Source organism: Abramis brama, assembly GCF_963993115.1.
Source record: "Abramis brama genome assembly, chromosome: 6".
Lineage (NCBI taxonomy): Eukaryota > Metazoa > Chordata > Actinopteri > Cypriniformes > Leuciscidae > Abramis > Abramis brama.
The window spans coordinates 33498213-33521992 of record NC_139968.1 but is presented as its reverse complement, the minus strand read 5'-3'; the positions used below and the strand labels follow the sequence as shown (position 1 = coordinate 33521992).

At 40.2% G+C, this 23780-nt stretch overlaps 3 protein-coding genes across 3 annotated transcripts in view; 1 reads left to right on the top strand and 2 right to left on the bottom strand.

Moving 5' to 3' along the window:
• LOC311084748 (SLAM family member 9-like) overlaps window positions 1-23780 on the top strand; it is a 134574-nt gene that overhangs the window by 78529 nt on the left and 32265 nt on the right. The window lies entirely within an intron of this gene.
• The window catches only part of LOC311084743 (uncharacterized protein), a 109388-nt gene that overhangs the window by 77116 nt on the left and 8492 nt on the right, over window positions 1-23780 (bottom strand). The window lies entirely within an intron of this gene.
• LOC311084762 (uncharacterized protein) lies at window positions 1815-10712 on the bottom strand. Its single transcript, XM_084117028.1, has 4 exons — window positions 10559-10712; window positions 8846-9178; window positions 8367-8507; window positions 1815-4487 (listed from the first exon to the last, which is right to left on the bottom strand). The coding sequence occupies exons 1-4, from the start codon at window positions 10608-10610 to the stop codon at window positions 4366-4368; spliced, it is 648 nt and encodes a 215-aa protein (XP_083973154.1). The 5' UTR covers window positions 10611-10712; the 3' UTR covers window positions 1815-4365.

The following is a 23780-nucleotide window of genomic DNA, read 5'->3' as shown; positions in this document are numbered from 1 at the left end:
CAACTTCAGAACTATGCCACAGTGAAAAGTTATATTAGGCTTTTCACCATAGGATTAATATTACATTTTAGTCAAATAAAACAAAATAAAAAACAATAAATTCTTAAACATCATGTATTTATTCCAAAAAAAAAGTTCATTATTAGTACAGCCTCCCTCACACTTGCACAATGTGGTACAGCGAAGTCCAGCTCGTTGGCACTTACAGTTGCCCTTACAGGCAACCACACAGCCACAGTTGAGGAGGAGTGAGCATCCCTTGCTGACATCTTCCAGATCTGTCCAATATGGCACCCAGACTTTGGTTCTGTCATTCCATTCCCAACCCCACTCACTCGGGTCTGGAATCTCCATGAGTGAAAAGAAGCTTCCGGGCTTCAGTGACTGACTATGAGGCTGATTGGGTCTTGGGTGACCACAACACAATGAGGGTGTCGGTGACTTCTGGGTAAGCTGCCCACGCATTCCATGCAGTTTTTTTGCCAATTCCATACATTGCTGATACAACGTCACATCCTGTGAACGCGTGGAAGAGGGGCAGTGCTTGGCATTTTTGAGATCCCAACATTTCTGAGATGTGGTGGATTGGAATATCTTTATATGCCTTCCCTGATCCAAATCCAATCCACAGCTCTGAGAGGCCTAACTCCTGGAACAGATTGATGGCCAGCACAACCACATCACTATCTACTGTCCATAGATAAGCCTTGGTGTGACCCTGTTCGGCAGCATGACGTAAATGTAGCATCATTTGTGTTTACTGCTTCCTCTTGCTGACATGGTGACAATACTTCTAGATCAGTAGGTTTGTTGCTCAAGACCAAGTTAGCCTTTGTTGTGAGGAGGAGGTACTTTGAGCCAGTTGTGGTCTTCAGAAGTTCTTCCTGATTTCGGTCGAAGTCCACAGTAGTCGATTGTCGAGTTCACGCGCGTGATCATAGCTACTAAACCTATGCGCGTGAACTCGACAATCGACTACTGTGGACTTCGACCGAAAACAGGATGTAAATACAGGTATGAGCGCTGGCTGAATAAACATTATTTTTATTCATATCTTTCACATCTACTGCAGTCAGATTGACCCGCGTTCACTCCGAAGGAATCACTCACATGACCTGTGCACTTGTAATGACACATCAAGGATGTTAAGAGGCTAAAAGCAGGTTTAAAACTTGCCCCATTGAAGTCAACAGGGTGCAAATTTTAAAAAGAGGATAACACAACATTTTTGTCGTTGTTCTCTGTACTGACAGCACTCCAAATGTACAAAAAAAATTAGCTCAATGTTAAAATCGACCGGAGTTCTCCTTTAAAATAATGAGTTGAGTCTTGTATAACCTTATTTTTTAAAAGTTGAAAATTTCGTAACTTATTTTGATAAGTTAAAGTAATGTGTATGATCATACTATTGCTCATATTAAAGGGTTATTAATAATGTTCACCACTGAAAGAAAAAAGAAAATCATATGCATCGCTAAACCATAAAGCATGCCTATAACCATAACAAATAATTTCCCACTCTAAAATCCGTTTTTTTTATGCATGCGTGAGAAATAAATGTAATTTCTTTGTTTAAGACAGTAGTGCCTGATATCACATTACCATTGTTTAACTGTGGTAAAAACTACTGTTAAATTACTGTTTATTATTGGGATTGTTTATTTCAAGAACATCATCCCACACAGTGTGCCCTTGTTATAATTTTCCTGATATTTCATTAATACAGTGTTTAAACTACAAACATGCATTCTGTATTAGAGCGCCATCTAGTGTTCTAACAAGGAATTCAACATTCAAAGAATCCAGTTATACTGAATCAGGTGTTTTTAATGTAATTTATCACATGAACATATAAATATCTTACAAGTTAGTTGCTTGTTTCAGAAAGAAAATAGTGTTTATATGGGCTGATGCAAAGTTAAAGAAAAAATACATGTCTAAAAGTATTCTGCTCATGGAAAGGCAAAGGAGTTTATATTTATTTATTTACTTTATCATTAAATAAAACCTCTTCATATGCACAGATCATTTAAATATTTTATTGAAACACTGGAAAAGTAGTGGTAATGAAACAAAATCATCTATGCCCAGCTCTTATTGATTTATATTTGGCAAATTTGAACTCTGACGTGACAAAACATTTCATGACTAAAATAGACATCACGATCCACGTATATATAGGCTACCTAAATCTATTCTAATATTCTACTCAATCTACCAAATAGAAGTCAGTCGAAGCTGAAGGGCAGACAATCTTACATCATAAAACAAGAAACATCAACATATGGTTATCCAAACTTCTGACATTCATCAAAATATCTTCTTTTGTGATCAAAAGAATGACACATTCACGTGCAAGACGAAACTGGCGTTCAGTTTAAGAAAAGAAAAACATCCCCGCATGAGAGACAAACTAACACTCGAACATTTTTATATTGTTCAAGATCTGGAGAAACCAGTGTGGACCCGGTTTGCCTATACTGGTTCAAAATGTATTTTCTTACAACAAGAATACACTTTTACTCCCCATGGTTTGGGTTTTTTCGTAATTATTACTTTAGGAGAAATTTACACTTCACCATTTTCAACTAAAATAGAAAACTTTTTATGTATTTTGGGAGGGGTTTTGGGGAACTGAATGCAAGAGTTTGAAAGGGATTTAAAAAAAAGATTTTGAAAAAAGGGATTTAGAGTACAAGTTTTTACAGTCTATGGTTTTGACACAGTTGTCATCTCTGTGTAAACAAACAAAAAAAAATTCATTATGTGTTCAGTCTAGGCGAGTATTGTTTTCTTTTCAAAGTTACATCACATCAACTACTGTACCATGAAGGTAACTGAACAAACTCTGGGTTACAGGATTAGTTTTGAGTTGACAAAACCAAACCGATGCAATCAGGCTTTATTGGAACCATGACGCAGCTCATCAACTTTCTCTGTCAGGGTACGTTTACAAGTGGCCGGCTATTTTCATAAACGGACATTTCACCCTCTCCGTTTACAAAAATAACATCGTGCACACCCGTCAGTTTTCAGAAAGTGTTAGTTTACACAAACCCGTGTATATATGCTGTCAAGAGCATGCCAAACCTGTAGGTGGCAGTGTAACGAGAAGCTCAAGCCCACGTTAGCCAATCAGAATCCCGAAAATAGTAACAACAGCAACAAATTATAGGTCACACTTTTGACGCAGGTGCAAGTTCTGTCGCATACTCTGACATCGCCTAAAACTCAGTTTTTCTCAGATTACGCAAACGTGCAAACAAAGTTTTCCAAAATCTCCACTCTGGCTGGAGTTTTTAGAAAAAATCGTTTTCAGAGGCGATTTCTCCGTTTGCGTGTAAACGAAGGGCAGAAACGAAGGGAAATGTCTCAGATTGTCAAAATAATCATGTACTTGTAAACGGGGCCTCAGGCTTTGATCCTTAAAGTGCCCTAAGCGATGTTGGGTGACGTCACTTCTTGTTGACGTTCGAGGTATTGTCAAACGAAACAGAAGCTAGCTCGACCCTCCCTCCTCCTCCTCATCCCGTCCCCCCACCCCCCTCACTTCTGTGCTTCCTGAAACGGTCATGAACGAGTCGAAGGCTTTCGAAGCCACCAGAGGAGAGGGTAGTGCACAGGCTGTAGAGGAGATCTCTGGCCTCCTCTGGGGTCGGGAGACTCTTCTCCACGTAGAAGTTGTTGTGTATGGATTGGTGAATGCACTCTTCTGCCTGAGCATCTTTGATGATCCTCTGGAGGATGTAAATGGCACAGCAAGGGCTTGAGGTTGAGCCAAAGGGGAGAACTTGCTATTCATACACAGTTGGAGGAGCTTCACAGTCCAGGTCACGGTCACGCCAGAGGAATCGCAGGAGAGGTTTATCCTGGGGTAACAGGTGCACCTGGTGAAACACTGATTTAATGTCTCCACTGATTGCAGTCTTGTGCTGCCTAAAACGGAGCAGAACTCCAAGGAGGGAAGGCCCGAGGATTGGTCCAGGAAGTAACTGAGTTCAGACACTGATTTCGGTATAGGAGAAGGAACAATCAAACAATGCGATCTTTACCATTGTGATGCACAATGTGGTGGGGTATGAACCAGGACTCAGGGGCATCTTCTATTTCAGAGGATGACAACTTCTTGACATACCCAGGTCTACACGGAGGAGAGGTGCCGCATATCGTAGGACGCCGTCAACAGGTGTTCTGATGGTTTGGGTCTCAAGCTGGAGCATTGCCTCTTGATCCTGTTTGGAGCGAACCACAGCTTTCATGCTTCTCTGAGGTGATGCATCAATCTGACACAGTTTCTGGACATTTTGGTGGATGTCATCAGGTGGGCATTTAACGGAGATATAGTGAGAACAAGTAGAGGGAAAGCTAGAGATCTCTTAAAGGACCCTGTAGTGTCCCGCCGAGCTGGGTCTTGTTCGCTACAGGGGTTCCAGGAGGGCCTAATTTGACAGGTTGTGTTGGGATGATAAGATGTGTATGATCAGCCCCTAGAAGGAGAAGGGGTCTTAGTAAATGAAGGTAAATATGTGCTGACCGCTTTCCTCTCAATAACAAAATATACACAACTCAACTCTTAAATTGAGAAAACAGCAAGTATTTTAATCAAGCATAAGAAAAGCATCTGATTACAGCAACATATGTTTGCACAAGCTCTATGGCACTCCACTAAAGTCTCGTCACGTTTATTTATATACAGCACTTTATACAATAGATTGCTTAAAATCAGCTTTACCGTATTAAACATGGAAAACTGTGTCAGTGTGTCATTTCATCAGAAGTACAACTTCATTTTCTACTATCTTGATTATTTAATGTAGGTTTAAATAATCTGTCATGAAAATGACGGCCAGTGTGTAAATGATTACATTTCAACAACGAATTAGGAGTAAAAACAATTTTATAAAATGATTTATAAGTTAATGCAAAAACTGCCTAATGTGCAGCTTACGATTGTTATGAGTGTTGATTATTATATCTAAAAACTGAATTTAAGATAATAGTTTGGATTTTTTTTTCCAGTAAACCACTGTTTAATAATAAAATAAGTTTAGTTTTCTCCCCAAATTCCCCACTGTTCTTAGGTAAAAACAGATCTGGATTTATTGATTACTTCAGCTTGTTGCTCAAGTCATGAGGTTTATATTATTATATGTTTTCAGACAGCTGTCTAGTTTTGTTTCATCTTATTAAACACACACTAACCGTGGCCCAAGTGTTGGGGTCATTTAGTTTTCAAAAGCATATAAATATTAATCCTGTTCGGAAAATAAATGTTATTAATAGTTAATAAAAAAAATCTTGCACAGAGTGGATCATGTTTTTAGTCATGTTTATTATGTAATGATTATGTAAATTCTAGGGTTAGTGATGTCACTAACCCGAGAGGAATGTCGTGTAGTCCCAACCAGCCGTTTGTTGTAGTCCTTTTCTTTAAAAGCAAATATCTTCCTTTGCTTTGAACTTTGAGCGTTGTAACTTTGCAGATGTTGTTTATGCTCAAACAGCAACATTACACACTAACTAAAGTTAGAAAAGTGAAATCACACTCAACCACCCCTTTAAGTGTTTTAACATGCATGTTGTGCTCCCGTGAAAAGCAAGTTCCGCCTTGCATGTATAGAGCTGGTAAGTCCCGCCCCTTCCGCTAACCCCACTGGACCTCTAGGTTGAAAAATCGTCAATGCAAGTGAATGGGAGAAAATAATTTTCTGGTCCCGTTTGAATTTTGCCATGAATGTGAACATATGTTGTCTGTGAATTTTTAATATAATTTTTCGTGTAAAGAATGCTACAATTTAGCGGGTAGAAGTTTGATACGGTTAGAGTTTGTGTGAGAGCACTTTGTGGACTACAACTCTTCGCTGCTTTCGACGCGAATCTGAAGAAAGAACAGCCCATTTGGTTTGAATGTTGACATTTGGGTACAAAACACATCTCGATCTGTCTCCATAGATTATCGCAGCATTAGCACCGTGATTTGACAAGTGGAGGGAAAATGTGCTATGGGGTGACGTCACATAGGCGACATGTAGTCTTTCTCGTTATGTCTTTTCCACAACTGCTAGCCAAAGAATCATACAATATACTGTCAAACTCGTAACATGAAAAATTATATAAAAAATTCACAGACAACATATGTTCACATTCATGGCACAATTCAAACGGTATCAGAAAATAATTATTTTCTCCCATTCACTTGCATTGATGATTTTTCAACCTAGAGGTCTACTTGGGGTTTTACGGATGGGCGGGACTTACCAGCTCTATTGCATACGACAGCATTCTTGGTTTGAAGTTTTGTGAAACTTTACACACCTTGCTAGTTCGGATTCGTTTGCACTCCGTCATAATTCGCGCTGTGTTTTCTTCTACCGTCCGCAATAGCATTTGTAACGGCTGCATTACACTCTAGCGCTACAGCGCCGTAGCGGTCAAATCGCGATATTGCAGGCCCTTACATTAGGTCACGTGGGATCAAACGACTTCTCGACAACAAAGATATTTGTTGAGTTTTTTATTGTCGACAATGTCGACTAATCGTTTGAGCCCTAGTTCTCAAAAGCTTCTGGTCTATCTTTGAATTTAGATAAATGTGAACTCCTTCCCTTAAAGCCTCGTTCTGCTCCATTCCTGCAGCTTTGCCAACTTCTTCGCTGTTTTCTTGCTTTTTTTTCTCGCGGGTTTCTCTATAGAGCTCTCCTACAGCTTCGGAATAGATATTTGAAAACACTGTCGTTAAAACTCGTTGGCTCGTCCCATCTTCTCCCGCTGGTCATGTGCATTTGTTTTCAAAGAACCCAGCGAACGCACAGAGCCATGTCCACTGAGGTATGTATAATACACAGAAGGCGAGCATATAAATGTTTAGATAGTATATGTGTGCAGTGCCGTAAAGCAGTTTGTTACATCGCGAGACCTGATATCACGCGATACTTCCTGATGCTGTGGCCGGCGGCCCGCCGTCCCAAAGTTGTAAGGGTGGTTTTTCGTCTCACAGGCGCTCGAGAGATGCGAGAAGACCACCATTCAACCCGAAAACAGTCATATAACCATTCCAATGACTCCGAAGCTGTTCGGTTAAGATAAAAAAGTTACTTAGTTCACCTTTAACATTTCTGTCGTAAATACCACTTACGCAGAGCCGTCTCCGCGCTTTCTTCGCCGACTCTGCCATGATTCACATCTGAAAAGCATGCTAGTGTCTTCCACAGAGGCTGCTTCATTTTTTTTTTTTGTTGATGTGCCGTAAGTCGTGTTTCTCGCAAGATTTGTTGGGGCGCCACCTCTCAAACCTGCATTGCTGGTTTTGCCCCCACCCTGCTTTGTTATCGGGATGATTCGCCCTACTACGAGTTTGTTTACCATCAAAATGATTTCAAAGCTGTTATATTAAGGTACAAATCTTGCAAAGTGTGCCTTTAAGTCTCAAGTGAATTATTTGGGTGTTACAATTTGTAAAGATGTCAATGCGAGAGGAAAATTAAACTTTAATCCAGTAATTACTAAAGCTAAGAAAAAGTTAAATTCCAGGCTCCAACAAGACTTGTCTTTACAAGGAAGGGCTCTCCTCGCCAAAGCGGAGGGTGTTTCTAGACCCTGCTCTTTCTTTGCATGTGGACAAGACAATTTGTGTTGGGGTTGATATTGATTCAGTTCTTGAATGATTCTGATTCCATATGGAATGCTATTCCCAATTATATTATAAAGTTGGTGGTCTCCCCTTTCTGTTAGTATGAATTATAATATCTCTAAATTTCCCATCAAATTTTACATTTTTTCTATAAGCAGGTGCTTTTGGCCTTATACTTGATTTACAAACATAATTTTAGTCCCCACAGGTATTTCATTTGGAATAACCATTATATCCGATATATACAAATAAAACACTTTCCTTTTCAGATTGGTTTAATAATAATATTCTTTTGGTTTCTCAACTTGCTCATTTGTTTTCTTATTCTGAATTCTTAACTAAATATTGTATTCGTTTCACCCCATGGGACTTTGCCATAGTGATGGATGCCATAGTGATGGATGCCATCCCCAGTGGAGTTATTGCACTTTTAAAAAACTCAGCTGATTCTTTACTCTCTTCTGCCTCTTCAATACATCCTCAAGGGTCCGCAATAGGGAAGATTTTTGTACACAAGTGTAAATTTGTGTCTGTCAAACCTCTTTTTATTATTTTTCACAAAGACCTGAAATGTTATTTGTGTTAATTTGCTAGCAATGTCAAAGCTTTAAAGTCCATTATGTTGTGAACAAAATATAATATTTATTTGTGTATCGCTATGTTTGTTATATGTATTCATACCACTGTTCTTTAAAAGGTTTTTGTGCACAGTAAATCTCATATCTGTAATACTTACCGTATTGTGGTACTGGTGCATGGCTCCAGCGGTGACGATAGTAAACCACAGCAGCAGCAGCAGATACTCCTGCAAACACCAGCAGAACACCAACAACTATTCCTGCTACAGCACCTGAAGACAAACCTGAATCTGGAACATCTACAGAGAAACAGACATCATTACTAGAAAGTGAATTATACTGCATCCACTATTTACCAATATCTCTGACTGATAATTACACCTTTATACTTTTGTCATCAGGTGTATGACATTGTTTTAACTGATAAATGCGACTTTTGTTTTTAGCAACTGCAGCTCAAAAAAGATCAGCACTTTGAGCTAAACTAAAAGCAGCATTCACAGGAAAACTGGCTGATATTATGCATTTTGCAGTTTAATAACATTAGCCAAGGTGTCACTGACTCAAAACTTCCTTTTTTACACAGTCCACAGTCCAACACTTATTGGGTTGATTTAAACGTTATTAAATGACTCACCTTGGACAGTAACACTGAAGATCTTTTCAATGTCGCTGCTGCTGAAGACCTTTAGTTTATAAACTCCAGAGTGTGTGTTTCTGGTGTTTGTGATGGTCAGAGATCCAGTCTGATGATCCAGTTTCAGTCTGTCTATGAATCTCTCAGTACCTTTATTACACTGAACATCTGTACAGATCTTACTGAGATCTCCACTGATTTGTGCGATGCGAGTGTCATTAAAATACCATTTAATAACTTCTTGTTGGTTTGTTTGAACACCAGTGTTTAGAGTGACTGAATCTCCCTCCATCACTGAAACTGTCACTCCATCTGATCCAACACCAGACGCACCTGAGCAAAAAACAATAGTGTAGTGAATTTTGTCCTACAGATCATAATTGTGAGTAGAGAAATATTTCTAGATTCATTATTTTAAACATGCAAACAAACATCAGAAAAACACTGACTCACACTTTCACTCATCAGACACACACGAGTCTCTCACACAATCCACATCCTGATTCATATTTTCACCCCCTTACACATACAGTATATTTGCAAATGCAATTAAATCTAACATTTTCATAGACTCATAATAAATATTACATAGATGACTAGTACCCAAAAAAATAATTTTATGCGAGAATTATGGTGACACTTTACAATTAGGTTCGTTCTAATAAATAAACTACATATGGGCCTACAGCATTTATTAAACTTTTTTTAATGTTAATTTCAACATTTACTAATACTTATACTAATACTAATAAAATCTTGTTAACATTAGTAAATGCAATGTGAACTAACATGAACTAACAATGAACAGCTGTATTTTTATTAACTAACGTTAATAAATACAGTAACAAATGGATTGCTCATGGCTAGTTCATGTTAGTTAGGCTAATACATAAACTAATGTTAACTAATGAACCTTATTGTGAAAACCAGAACTATTTTCTACCACATTAACACGCAGATAAAACAGGGCCATGTTTTCTACATTTTATAAATATATTTAAGCCCTAAACAACCCACGTAGCCTAAATATGTGCAAAGCAACATTTACATACTTTGGCAGAAGCTTTTAACCAAAGTAACTCACATCACATCCAAGCTACATGCACAATGTTAACTTTTACTGATGTTTATTACATCACACAGCTAATCTGGTCTCGTTTCAACTGTGTTAAGGGGGCCGCACACCATTTAAACAACATTAAATGACATTTGTCTCAAATCGTCATTAATGTAGGCCTATGACTTCACCCTGTGCTGTAATATACATTTAGTTTTACATTCATTTAAAGAAATCAGCTGCTTGAATGAAAATTGCTGTGGTTATCGAATTTTCAGGTGATATTCTCAATTAATTCAGTTAACGGACGCTCTAAGGTTAAATGTTCAAACTGCAGACTCGGTAACTATTGTATTTTATTGTACAGTAGGCTACAATCATAACAGTACAGACATTATATTAATTCCATAATGTCCTTAAACATAACAATATTGCTGGCCATAAACTGAGAAAGTGCGCGTCCGGTGTGCGCGCTATACCTCGAGTTGACCTAGACGCGACACGACGCTGCGCTTATCGTCCGGTGTGCGACCACCTTTCATGCTCTCTTTTCAGCCTAGAACAATTTTCTCAACAATAGACTTAAACCTAATCTAGCAATCACTAGTGCCACAAAGTAAAGGTCGCAACTGACGTAAACAAAGAACAGGTCTTACTGTGGTCGAGAAAATATAAAATCACTATGAGCACGTTAAAGTAAAGCTTCATTTTCACCACTTTTCTCCTTAGAAAACAAATTCAGATTCTGATTCATAAGTGTTGAAGCTACTTCTGATTTAATGGTCAAATGCAAAGTGAAAGTAACCCCTCCCTATGGAAATAGAGCGAGTCACAGAACAAAATGGACGTCAGGCCTAAAAAAACAAAAACCCGGAAGTCGATGCCGCTTTAAACCTGTTGACATGTCACAGACTCTCCAATTTGTTACACCTGAATATTAAAATTTGAGGACCATAAAAACCAGGGGATGAAGTAAAACATTTAATATACAACCGAGGAGAACAATTATTATTATTATTGAATTTAAACATTATGGACCCTTTTCATCAGACTATGAAGATGTGTTCCCACAGTTATCAACAAAAGTTTTTAATATTTTATTTATTAATATTTTCTATGCACATTTATAATGCTCTACTTTTTGCTATAGGGTCAATTTTAATTCTATGTCGACTTTAATGCAATGTTTCATTAAAAGACAACACAGAAGACCAACATTGTCTCTCTCTGTAAAACTGGTTACAGGTATCAGGTATCATGTTTGTGTATTTAACTTTTAGACCTTTCTTTAATGCATACAAAAAAATGTTGGACTGTAAAGCTGTTTTGAGGTTCATAAAAAGACAGGAAGAAACTCTTCACCTACAACACAAGATGATCGTTCAGCTCAAACCACATCTGAAGAGAACCGCAGGTTGATTCAGCCAGAAGTTGCAGTTGCAGAAGATGAGCTGCAAGAGGAAAAATGAGAAGGGTGATAGTATTAACTTTTTGATGAGTTTTTACCATACTTTTGAAAAAAGTGTTAAATAATGGAATTAATTTTTTTCAGACAATTAAGTCTTAATAAGAGCCAGACAAGAATTTATATTTAACTATAAATCATTTGTAAAGAGTCTACGTGGGTAAAACTCTGTCGTGGGAGGATTCACACGCCAGCTCAAGTGCTTTCAGCAGATCTTTTCATCAGATCAGACTTTTCAGGAAATGTTTCATGTGTGTGCTTTGTTATGTCTGTGCTGGTGGTGTCTGACTGGTAAGTCGTAAATATATTTTTTGGCTTAATTTTAGTTACATTCTTCACATATGTTAACTATCAAGGTGATTACAAAACTCTCAGAAGCCGTAATCTGTGTAAATCTGTTTGTTCATCAGGTGTGTGTTTGCTGATTCAGTGTCAGTGATGGAGGGAGATTCTGTTACTCTAAACACTGATGATACCGAAATACGTGATGGCAATGACATACTGTGGAAATATGGAGATGAAAAGTCTCAAATAGCAAAAATAAAGAAAAAGAAGCAAATCTTCTCCACATATGATTATGTTCCTGATGGGAGATTCAGAGACAGACTGAAGCTGGACGATCAAACTGGATCTCTGACCATCACAAACACCACAACTGAACATGCTGGAGTTAGAGATAAATGGACTGAAACTGACATCTAAAATATTCTGTGTTTCTGTCTATGGTGAGTAGAGAACATTTGTCCCAATATTCAGTACAACTTAAGCTCAATCAGCAGCATTTGTGGCATAATGCTGATAGTTATTTATGGTGAAGGACTTAATTTATGCAATGCAGACTATTTGACAACTTTATTCAATTTCTGTATATTTCTATCAGTGTGTGTGATCTCAGCATCAGTCTCTCTCTACCTCTGGAGGTGGAATATCATGATAAAAACACCTACAGCTGTGTGCTGAACAATCCCATCAGCAACCAGACCACACATCTGGACATCAACACACTCTGTCACACATGTGCAGGTACCACAGCACTGATGATAGATGTGTGTATTTACTGACCTGATCTCTGTCTTCTGTTCTAGATCAGACTGATGCGTTCACTCATATTAATGATTGTCTCTTGTTTACTCTTCTTCAGTCTCAGTCTCTCTGATAGTGTTGATCTCTGCAGCTGCTGCTGGTTTTCTGTTGATTGTAACTGCTGTCAGGATCTTCTGCACCTGCAGGAAATGTAGAAAAGCAGGTTCAGATTCAGATTCAGATATCTTTATTAGTCCCCAAGGGGGCAATTCAGTTCTACAGCCAACCCATTCAATAAGGGTTAAGTTAAGATTATTAGCACACAATAAATATAAAAAATGTATACAAAACGATCACAACCTGACACACACACACAGCACAACACACACATTCACCCATTTAATTGGGTACCAGTGATTTTTGAGCATACTTTAACAATGTCGCTCAAACTCTTTTTGTCTTTCACAGCTAAACCATTAAACCAACCCAAGAAAGAAAAAGTTAATAGACTCTCAATGAATGCCTGATAGAATGTACAATAGATTATTTTACAAACCCCAAAGGAGTTCAGCTTCCTCAGTAGATATATTCTTTGGTTTGCTCGCTTAATAATACTATCAGTGTTCTCTCTGAATTTCAATTGTGAGTCAAATACTGTGCCCAAATACTTATACGTTTGTACCACCTGAACACCTTCATTGTGTATTACACTCGGTTTTGGTTCGTCACTAAGCTTCCTAAAATCTATAATCAATTCTTTAGTCTTTGACACATTTAAGTCAAGGAGACTGTCGTCGCACCATCTAGCAAACTCCTCAAGGGCACTGGTGAAGGCATACAGAAGACAGGAGGGACCAGGGTGGTGCAGATGGCCAGGGCGGAGCCGACGGAGGGAGGAGCCATGGTGGAGGCAGGGCTGACGACTCCAGGGGGCCGACTGATGGGGGCAGAGCAGGTGGGAGAGGAGACCAGGGCGGAACCGAAGAGCCGACGCACCAGGGTGACACCGAGGTCCCGGCGGGACACGGCAAAGCTGACGGCGCAACCGAAGACCCAGGTGGAGCCGGAGGGAGTGAGGAGCCCAACTGAGTCTGAGGGACGGAGTGATGAGGCGAAGCCGGAGGAGGGTAGTCCCAGGGCGAGGGCAGGTCGACGAGGGACCAAGGCGGAGCCGGAGGGATGAGAGAGCCCGGCAGAGCTGGTAGACTGAGGGTCCATGGTGGAGCTGAGGGCGGTTGGAGTCAAGGCTGCATCGATGTCTCGACGGGCTGAGGCGGAGTCCAGGTAGTGGAGGTGGAGACCGGGGATCCTCCGACCCTGATGGAGCTGGTGACAGACAGACCCACGGTGACTCCACCTCCCCAAAGGTGGATAGAGGAGCCGAGGGGCTGACAGGCAATGGAGGAGGAAAGGCAGATGGGAGGAGATGGGAGAGGGAGGCTGGGTGGGAATTCAGGCTCTGGTGTCAAGATGGGTTACAGGCTGGACATGACCAGCGATGAAAGAGTCTCTGGGCTGGACGGGACCAGCGGTGAAGGCTCAGGGCTGGACGGGACCAGCGGTGAAGACGGCTCAGCGGGCATGACGTTTACAGTCTCTGGCTCGGCGAGCATTACATTTACAGTGTCTGGTTCAGCGGGCATTACGTGTACAGTCTCTGGCTTGGCAGGCATTACGTGTACAGTCTCTGGCTTGGCAGGCATTACGTGTACAGTCTCTGGCTCGGTGGGCATTACGTGATGCGCAGGCTCGGCAGGACTGACATGTGCTGGCTCGGCGGGCAAGAAGTGATGCGCGGGCTTGGCGGGCATGACGTGAAGATCAGGCTGGTCAGGCGTGACATAAAGATCAGGCTTGTCAGGCTTGACATGAAGATCAGGCTTATGGAGCGAATTATGTGCCATAATTTAACAAACAAATCCAGCAGTTTGCAAACAAACTCAATCTACTTCGCAAAGGAAAACTCCACTCGCAAACAAACTCGATCCGCTTTGCAAAGGAAAACTCGATTCGCAAACAAACAGAAAGCAATGTGCAAGCACAAAGGTCAGTTTGAGTGAAAATGCAGTGGAGTTACAAATATGTATTGTGTTTTACAAATATAAATAAATGAGCCAAGATAATACTTCACAAATATATACAAACCATCCTTCAAATTGCATGTAACCTTTGAACAAATACCAAATCTAGTGCATACAAATGCATATCTGTCTGTTATGATTGTGTGACGCTTCGCTTTTTATGAGATCTCTCGGCTCGATTTTCTCACAAATGTATCCAGGCAGATTTTCTCACAAATGCGTCCACGCAGATTTTCTCACAAATGCGTCCAGGCAGATTTTCTCACAAATGCAGTTGAGCAACTTCCTCTTCTAAAACAGTAGATGGCGCTAAACTAGAGGCTAATTTAGCGCTAGTCTCCCAGGAGAAGCACTGATTTGAAACTTGCCTTTGCCTACAGCTGAGGAAAATGACCGGTGAACGGGTGTGTTTCTGTCTTATTTGATCTATAATTAACCTTTTTGAGGTTTTCTCTTGCAAAATGTTTATTGCCTATCTAGACAGAAATCCACATTAGCACTTAGTAGCACTTCATTCTCTCTAGGATCGGGGAATCTATAAGCTGAAAGCTCTGCCATCTTGTTGCTTTTTGTCATTTTTTTCTGCATCGGACTCATGCGAAATTACTAAATTAGTGATTATGTCTACACTGAACAAATCTATTTCTTTCGTTCTCCATAAATGAATGAGAACATTTCATTTAATTGAGCGGCGGGTTTCATTTGTGTGTCCAAAATAATAATTTGGGCACGGCATATGTCAAGTTAAGAAACAATTGTATATTGTTTGTTTTGTTCATTAATTATTTTATTACATTAACAGTAAAGCTGACTGAATTCCAACTAAATAAATAAATAAGTGGGACCCTCCTTTCAATTAAATGAAATGTTCTCATTCATTTATGGAGAACGAAAAAAATAGATTTGTTCAAGTGTAGACATAATCACTAATTTAGTAATTTCGCATCAGTCCGATGCAGAAAAAAATGACAAAAAGCAACAAGATGGCAGAGCTTTCAGCTTAGATTCCCCGATCCTAGAGAGAATGAAGTGCTACTAAGTGCTAATGTGGATTTCTGTCTAGATAGGCAATAAACATTTTGCAAGAGAAAACCTCAAAAAGGTTAATTATAGATCAAATAAGACAGAAACACACCCGTTCACCGGTCATTTTCCTCAGCTGTAGGCAAAGGCAAGTTTCAAATCAGTGCTTCTCCTGGGAGACTAGCGCTAAATTAGCCTCTAGTTTAGCGCCATCTACTGTTTTAGAAGAGGAAGTTGCTCAACTGCATTTGTGAGAAAATCTGCCTGGACGCATTTGTGAGAAAATCGAGCCGAGAGATCTCATAAAAAGCGAAGTGTCACACAGTCATAACAGACAGATATGCATTTGTATGCACTAGATTTGGTATTTGTTCAAAGGTTACATGCAATTTGAAGGATGGTTTGTATATATTTGTGAAGTATTATCTTGGCTCATTTATTTATATTTGTAAAACACAATACATATTTGTAACTCCACTGCATTTTCACTCAAACTGACCTTTGTGCTTGCACATTGCTTTCTGTTTGTTTGCGAGTCGAGTTTTCCTTTGCAAAGCGGATCGAGTTTGTTTGCGAGTGGAGTTTTCCTTTGCGAAGTAGATTGAGTTTGTTTGCAAAATGCTGGATTTGTTTGTTAAATTATGGCACATAATTCGCTCCATACAGGCTGGTCAGGCGTGACATGAAGATCAGGCTGGTCAGGCTTGACGTGAAGATCAGGCTGCTCAGGCAGGACGTGAAGATTCCCTGGCTCTGGCTGTGCTCCGGATCGGGGCACGACGCTCTCCAGACACCAGATGACAGTCTCCCTCCAATCTAGTCCGGTGGTGTCTAGGAGGGCGATGTGCTGGTTGAGTGTGACCCCGATCCAGAATAAGATGCTCAGGGTCAGGTCATCGAGGGTGCTGGTGATAGCAATACACAAAAAGTTCTTAACAAAAGAAAATACATTTTGGCTCTCTTGAGCAAGGAGGATGATTCTTGCCCTGTCCTCCATGTTGGGCCGTCCATTGTTCTGTCAGGGTGTGGTACAGGCAGAAGAAGGCGAAGAGGCACAGAGCTTCAATTCAAACGTTTTACTACTGTTGGGAACTTGTTATTCCTTCATCGAAGCAAAAACCAGGAGACTGGTTCTTATAAGCAGAAGAGATTTATTCTTCCAAGTAGTCTGTAGTTCATCATCATCATCAAGACTAACTTAAGACAGTTGCCTTGCAAATTTATAGACATTTAGGGGGAGGGATTTACATTGAGGTTGAACAAAGCATGAAAATTAGGTATACAGGTTAAGGAACCCGCCCCAGACTCCAGCGTGTTACCAGTCTCAATCCAATCAGCATAACCATTCAAACGCATATGTGCTAATCCAATCAGCCCAACGATTCAACATCTGTCCAAAACGGACACGGAGCGGATATGCGACTCATTCGCGGATCCAAAGCGAAGCCGGGGCAGATGTACCCATTTATGTACGGATACGCAAAGGGACCGCAACGGTGTCGGACCAGATCCGCGAGCCGCCACCGCGGCGTATCTGGCGCGGTGTGCAAGTGGACGTAGTTTCGGATCCGCTTTCTGGATCCGTTCCGGAGTTCACTGTACCTCCGCGGCGGATGCGTTTCGTAGTCAGTTTGCTGTCTGGGAGGCCTCCTCTTCTCCCTCTTTTCCGATGTTTGCTCCGTGCATGCAATCTGCACAACTCCACCAGAATATCTGGTATAATACCGGCAGACGCTGTTCGTAGGGAGATCAGAAACTCCCGGCTGTGGGTAATTTTCCCCAGTAGGCTACTCCATACTCCGAATCGTAACAAGTGGAGAGTTCAAGCAGTAGCGTTATCACAATAGATATCTTTAGATGTCTTTAGAAGCCGCATCTCTGGATCACTGACACTTCCACTCACGCATAAACATTAACATCCACAATAAACACTCAATAAAACGAGTAAAAGGTTGAGGAGATCCAAAAAATTATGAAAGCATCAAAATATTAATCTGGAACCAAACCCCTTATGAACCACTCTCTGATTAAGACAGGACTCATTGACTGTACCTCAGGGTTCTCTGCTAATGTTCTTCACCTGCTCACTCTCATTAATCCTTACATGCTTATCTGCGTTCGCTCCAGGCTCAAACTAAACCAAGGAGAACGATAAATTCCCTCTGGATGCTGCAAAGGAAGCCTCACTGACTCCAACACCTAAGCCCTCCAGAGTCCACTGCAGATCTCCAACTTCTACTTGTTAATTGTACGGGCTGACTCCTCCCTCTGATGATGATATTTGCATAACTGATAATAAATAATTTAAAATTGATTACTTCCCTCACTGTCGTGTTCTAACAGACACACCTGGTACACTGCTATACACACCTCATGTGTTTGCCAGAAGAAAGTGAGTTAAGTCTTTATCCTCGCGGGTTATAAAGGCCAATTGATACTTCTGCAACAAGTGTATGCCATAGTGTACATTTATACTTCTGCATTCTGTCTGCGTTGCTCTGCAATTACCGTTTAAACACTAGTTGTTGGTGGGGTTTCTATGTTCCACATGTTGAGTTTTTTAGCGGCTCTTTTGAGTTTAGTCTACTTTGAGTTTTGACTATTGAAATTGAGCGGATCACGCTGGAGTTGGAGACAATTGATGTTGAAAAACAGTTACTTTTAGTGAAATTACTAAAGCTAAAATGGTACGCATGACCTGTGGACTAGTTGAGGCAGAAGGAGTGGGAATTTTCTGTGCTTGTCCGGCCACTGATCGATATGGACGAGGAAATGCATTTCATATCCTCATATTCATATTTTGGGATGTCGGCAGGTAGATTTGACGATTTGGTTTGTTGTGTGCTGCCATTTATGATGATAATGATGATAGATACTTTATTAATCCTTCTCAGGAAGTTAGATGTGTTACAATAGCAGCAACACAGACAACATCAATCTATCTACCTAACTACATTCATAAAACAAAACTTTCACTGAAGCATTTTATAACCTGTAATATATTAACTAAACATGCTATACCCTATAATGATAATACTAAAAACAAATACACAAACAAAATTAAGTAAAGGTACCCCTATTTTAATAATACTAAGAACATAGATAAAACATATAAGATTAAATAAATAAATATACATCAGACATCAGACTCAGTTATTAGTTATTGCACATTAAAGAGCCTAATAGCAGCAGGCAGGAGTGACTTACAATGCTGTTCAGTTTTACATTTTGGTGGCATCACTCTGCCACTGAACGTGCTCTGCTGAAACACCGACGGCATGTAGTGGGTGTCTATCATTGTTCATGATAATGTTTATTTTCTCAACATCCTCACCTCCGCCACTTGCTCATCCCAGTCCTGTGTGATGCCAATGATGGAGCTTGCATTTTTAATCAGTTTATTTAGTCTGTTCCTGTCAGATCAGATGTGTGTGTGCCCTCTCCCCAGCACACCACACCACACCAAAGAAGAAAGCACTAGCCACATCAGTCTTATAGAAGGTGCACCACAGAGGTTGGTGAATGTTTAAAGATTGCAGCCTTCTTAAAAAATACAGCCTGCTTTGACCTTTTTTATATAGCCTACTGCCTCCATGTGGCTGGACCAGTCTAGTGTGATATCCAGCTGCACTACTAGGTACTTATAGTTGGAGACACATCTGTTCCCTGAATGGAGACTGGATCTGGTTTGGGCCTCGTCCTTCTAAAGTCAATGACCATTTCTTTAGTTTTTAAGATGTTAAGTTGGTTATTGTTACACCAGCCCACAAACTGATTGTGCTCCTGTATTCCCTCTCACAACCTTCTCTAATGCAGGCCACGACAGCTGACTGAGTATTTCTGAAGAAAACAGGTGTCAGAGTTACATTGGAAGTCGGATGTGTAAAGACTAAACAGGAAAGGTGATAGAACGGTTCCCTGTGGGACAGCTGTGCTACACCTGTGCTACACAGAACAGTCTCCGAAACACACACTGTGGTCTGGCAGTAAAATAGTCAGTCACTCAAAAAACAAGCTCCAGCTCCTCCTGCATCCTCCTAATCTTCTCACCAGCAGTTCTGGCTGAATGCTATTGAATGCATTTGAGAAATCATGAAACATAATTCTTAAAGTTGCACCAGGGTTATCAAGATGTGCATAGACCCTCTGGAGCATGTAGAGGAGGCAATCATCTACACACTGATGTTGGGCTGGTATGAGAACTGTAGAGGGTCAATGAAGTATCTAATATACACACTTTGGGCCTGATGTAAGCTTGTCGGAAGTTTAAAATCATTGGTTACCCGTAAGCCAATCACATAACGTTTGGTTATGGCGTGTGTTATGCGCATGCTCAGCCGCATCTAAATTCCACTGTAAACACATGTATGATGCGAAAACAAAACCATCGAGCGAAATACCGGAGTGAACATGGCTGTGAACATAGACAGTATATAAACGGCTGTGAACGACTTTTGCAGATTATGTGAAGTAAATCTACGCATCCACGCATTATTGTCTCAGTGCATGCGTTGTTTTAGTTTGACAGGGTCGGCGCTAGCTTAGCTTAGCACAATGAATGGAATCCTTGTTGCCAGCTAGCATGGCCTGAGTAAAAGTGATAAAAAAAAAACCCTAATTACTTCTTGTGGGCTGCTTATTCACAACGAGTACAAATAGCGATGCGATTTCCTAGGCAGATATTAACTTGGGACTATATTAGGGGGAAGCACAGGCGAAGAACTACTGCTTAGGCGAAGCACTGCTACTTGGGCGCAGAGATATCACGCAACACATGAAATGTGAATATGTGGTATAATATGTGAATGTGAATACAGGTATAATATGGGTTGATCTATACATGCGTCATGTTTAAAATAATCACTTACTCTGGGGACAGTTGTCCATTTGGTCCATTCGGCATGGGGCTTTTTTTCCAGTTCACTTTATCACACCGGGAAAAAAAATAGAGTAAAAGTTACTGCAGGATGGATCAACGCTGTGAAATCCTCGGTAGCTGTGACACAACTGCGGGCACGCTCATCTTGATCTGACGCGCTGAGCCTGGTCATTGATGGCAGTAACTTGTCCCACTCTCCACAGCACAGACACTATTTCAGTCGGGATAGATTGGCATATTCCCCCAGATTCACACCACCAGTTTGTGTTGGCTCTCATCCTCACGTCCTCAGGCTGTTGAGCGATCGCAACCTCCTCCTCCTGTCGTTCTATATCCAAAGCACGCAGCTCATCTTCTGAAAACTCAGGTATGGTTCTAGCTCTGGCTCTTGACTGTCTGAGAAGTCACCCTCTTCGTCGCTCACAAAATTAGCCATGTTCATTGCCATTCATGTACTGTAGGAAAAATAGCCAGCTACTATTCATGCTGGTATATTGACGGGATCGTGGGATTTCATGTGTTGCGTGATATCTCTGCGCCCAAGTAGCAGTGCTTCGCCTGTGCTTCCCCCTAATATAGTCCCAAGTCAATATCTGCCTAGGAAATCACCTGGTGTTAATCTGCATCGCTATTTGTACTTGTTGTGAATACGCAGCCCACAAGAAGTAATTAGGTGGGTTTTTTTTTTTTTTTGATCACTTTTACTCAGGACATGCTAGCTGGCAACAAAGGATTCCATTCATTAAGCTAAGCTAAGCTAGCGCCGACCCTGTCAAACTAAAACAACGCATGCGCTGAGACAAAAATGCATTTGCCCACCTATCTAAATGTAGGAAAGAAGGTGAATAAGCCCTATTTCATAAAACGGTGGAGTGTTCCTTTAAAGACTCTTGTCATTCTTCTCCGACACAGTTTTCAAAGCACTATTGTATCACACACCGATGCTTGTATCGAAATGACAAAACCACGTGATTGATGACGTTTGAAGCTTTGGAACAGCTGGTTTTAAAAAAATTGGCACTTCGCCACCACACCTAATGCATAAAAAAGGAAACGATTATCGAGGACAGAGGCATTATTTATAAATGATTTAACCCTATACTTCCTTGTAACATAGATAAATAATAAATAAATAAATAAATAAATAAAACAACAACCAAATTATTTTTTCAACTACTAGTCAATTACTAATTATGTATGGAAGGCATTTTCTGCCAAATTTAAATAAATAAATTAAATAATTAAAATGAAAATTAAAACCAGATTAACGATTTCATTACAGAAAACTGTACGCAAAAAATGTGACAAAATTGAGAATGAAATTAAATGATTTCATTTTCACAGCAATATCCCTGTCAAATTGAAAAATAAAATGCAATTGGTGATTTCACATTTCATTTTCACTACAGTCTCGAGGCAAGACTGCCAATATTAAAATGAAAAGCCAAACGTGAAAAAGAAACTACAAATACAGTTTTTACAATGCTCTTTAGTAACGCTCACGCAATAATAGTGACACAATTCAAATACAAATGTAAATTTTCGTTTTCATTTTAATTCCTCTTTTATCTCACAGTTTTCATTTTCGTTTTCATTTTCAAAGACAACCTGCATGCAAATTCTATGTTAATGAGTGGGTGTGGCTTATTCTAGTAACGGCGCTAAGACACGCCTTCTGTAAAGCTAAGTCATCGACGTCCCGTGTGCATGAGTTGATTGTGTGAAACAAAATTATTTAAATGTGATTATATTGTAATCGAGACGACAAGATATGGCGAAATCTGTTAGGGAGCTTTTGCGGGAAGCTGCTGCAGCATTAGAACATGGAAACAACCAGCCTGACCATGTTAGTTATGATGTTATACTCAGACTAGACCATAATCGACGATGAGGTTCATGTATTAGGCTGTTTTGGAAATTCAACTATTTGGGTGTAGAAAAGTCTTAGTAACACAATTTCTACAACAATTATAGCCAGACATTAATACCCACTGGCTTTAACCGAGAGCCTCGGCCAATGTTTCATATTCGCGTCGTGCCTATAACGCCCTTCAGCCGTGACTTATTCATACAGCACTAGCCTACCTTATTGCTTTTATAAAACGGTTACCACGCAATACAAATATTAATCCCGAAACATATGTATCTATGCAACTTTCATGAAGTAAAATTGTTGTGAATTCCCTGCTGTGAGGAGGTCACGTCACAGCAAGCTGCTTCATACAGAGTCTGAGGGACTGTTTGCGCATGCGCAGTGTGTTCGGGGAAAATTTCCTGTGTAGTCAATAGTTGGCCTTCCACCGACAGTCCGTGGTCTTCATTATTACTTTGTACAACAGTGTGCGTCGGTGATGATGTAAGTTACATGATGAGTAGATGTTGTTTAATATATTTGAATGTGGTGTGATCTGTTGATATTACCGGGGTAATGTTTATGACTTCCTATTTAGCATGTGTTGCTGAGCCCCGTGAAACAGACGGCCCGACATGTAGTTAATTACCCCACATTTTATTTCCTTATTCTACTGTTTAGCTGTGTAGCTTTGTTTATTGAGGTCGTTATTATTTTGACGTTAATATGGCAAATTACAGATCGGTAGTTGACAGGGCTTTCTCAGTTTAGCTTGGTCACGTGACCTACCCGTTGCGCGAAGCTGTGGTGTTGTTTAATGATCCTACACTGACCCCTAGTGGCGATTTTCAGTATTACACGCTATTCATATCTGTTGTAATTCATGTTATTTTATCATTATTTACCATTGATGCCACTGAACTTTAATTAGTATTAATATTGTTTTACTGTTGTTATTGTCTGCAGGCATCACAAACCACACATACACATATTACAGTGCCATGTAGTGTTGTAAAAAGACCAATAAATTCATCTAAAGGAAAGAAGTTTCTGCGTCTTCTCTGACCGGAGGATTAGGCCAGTATACATACAGCCAGCATTTCATCACCGCAGCTGTTCCGTTACAAAAATGAATCACTAAAAGCCAATTTAGTGCCAAAAAAATAGTCCCTGACCATAAAGCAACAGAAGAAGTTACATTATTTCTACATTAGATGGAGACAAAGACTGTCTTAATGGAGTAGGGGGAGGCTGCAGACCTGGAGCCGGTAGATCTACGCCCCAGGCAGTTTTACGCCCCTGCTGTTCCTGATGCGTCCAGTAGGGGGAGACTGTACAGCGACACGAATTGAGGTATATTAAATAATCTGCTAAAGTTATTGTTGTTTAGCAATAATGCAACATTTATTATTTATAAACGATTAGCTTGATAGAGCTAGGTAGATATCAATTCATTTCTATATATCAATGGATGGGTTTATTTCGAGAGACAAAAAGTTATGGACGGTCAGGTTGATGTTCTGTCTGGCTTAAATTTAGCTAATCACGTGTAGGT

Excerpts from the sequence above, each read along its gene's own strand:
- LOC311084762 (XM_084117028.1), bottom strand. The coding sequence starts at position 10,610 with ATGAAGCTTTACTTTAACGTGCTCATAGTGATTTTATATTTTCTCGAC. Across the intron at positions 9,179-10,558 it reads TTTATATTTTCTCGACCACA|GTGCGTCTGGTGTTGGATCA; the intron begins GTAAGACCTGTT and ends TTTTTTGCTCAG. Across the intron at positions 8,508-8,845 it reads CTTCAGTGTTACTGTCCAAG|ATGTTCCAGATTCAGGTTTG; the intron begins GTGAGTCATTTA and ends GTTTCTCTGTAG.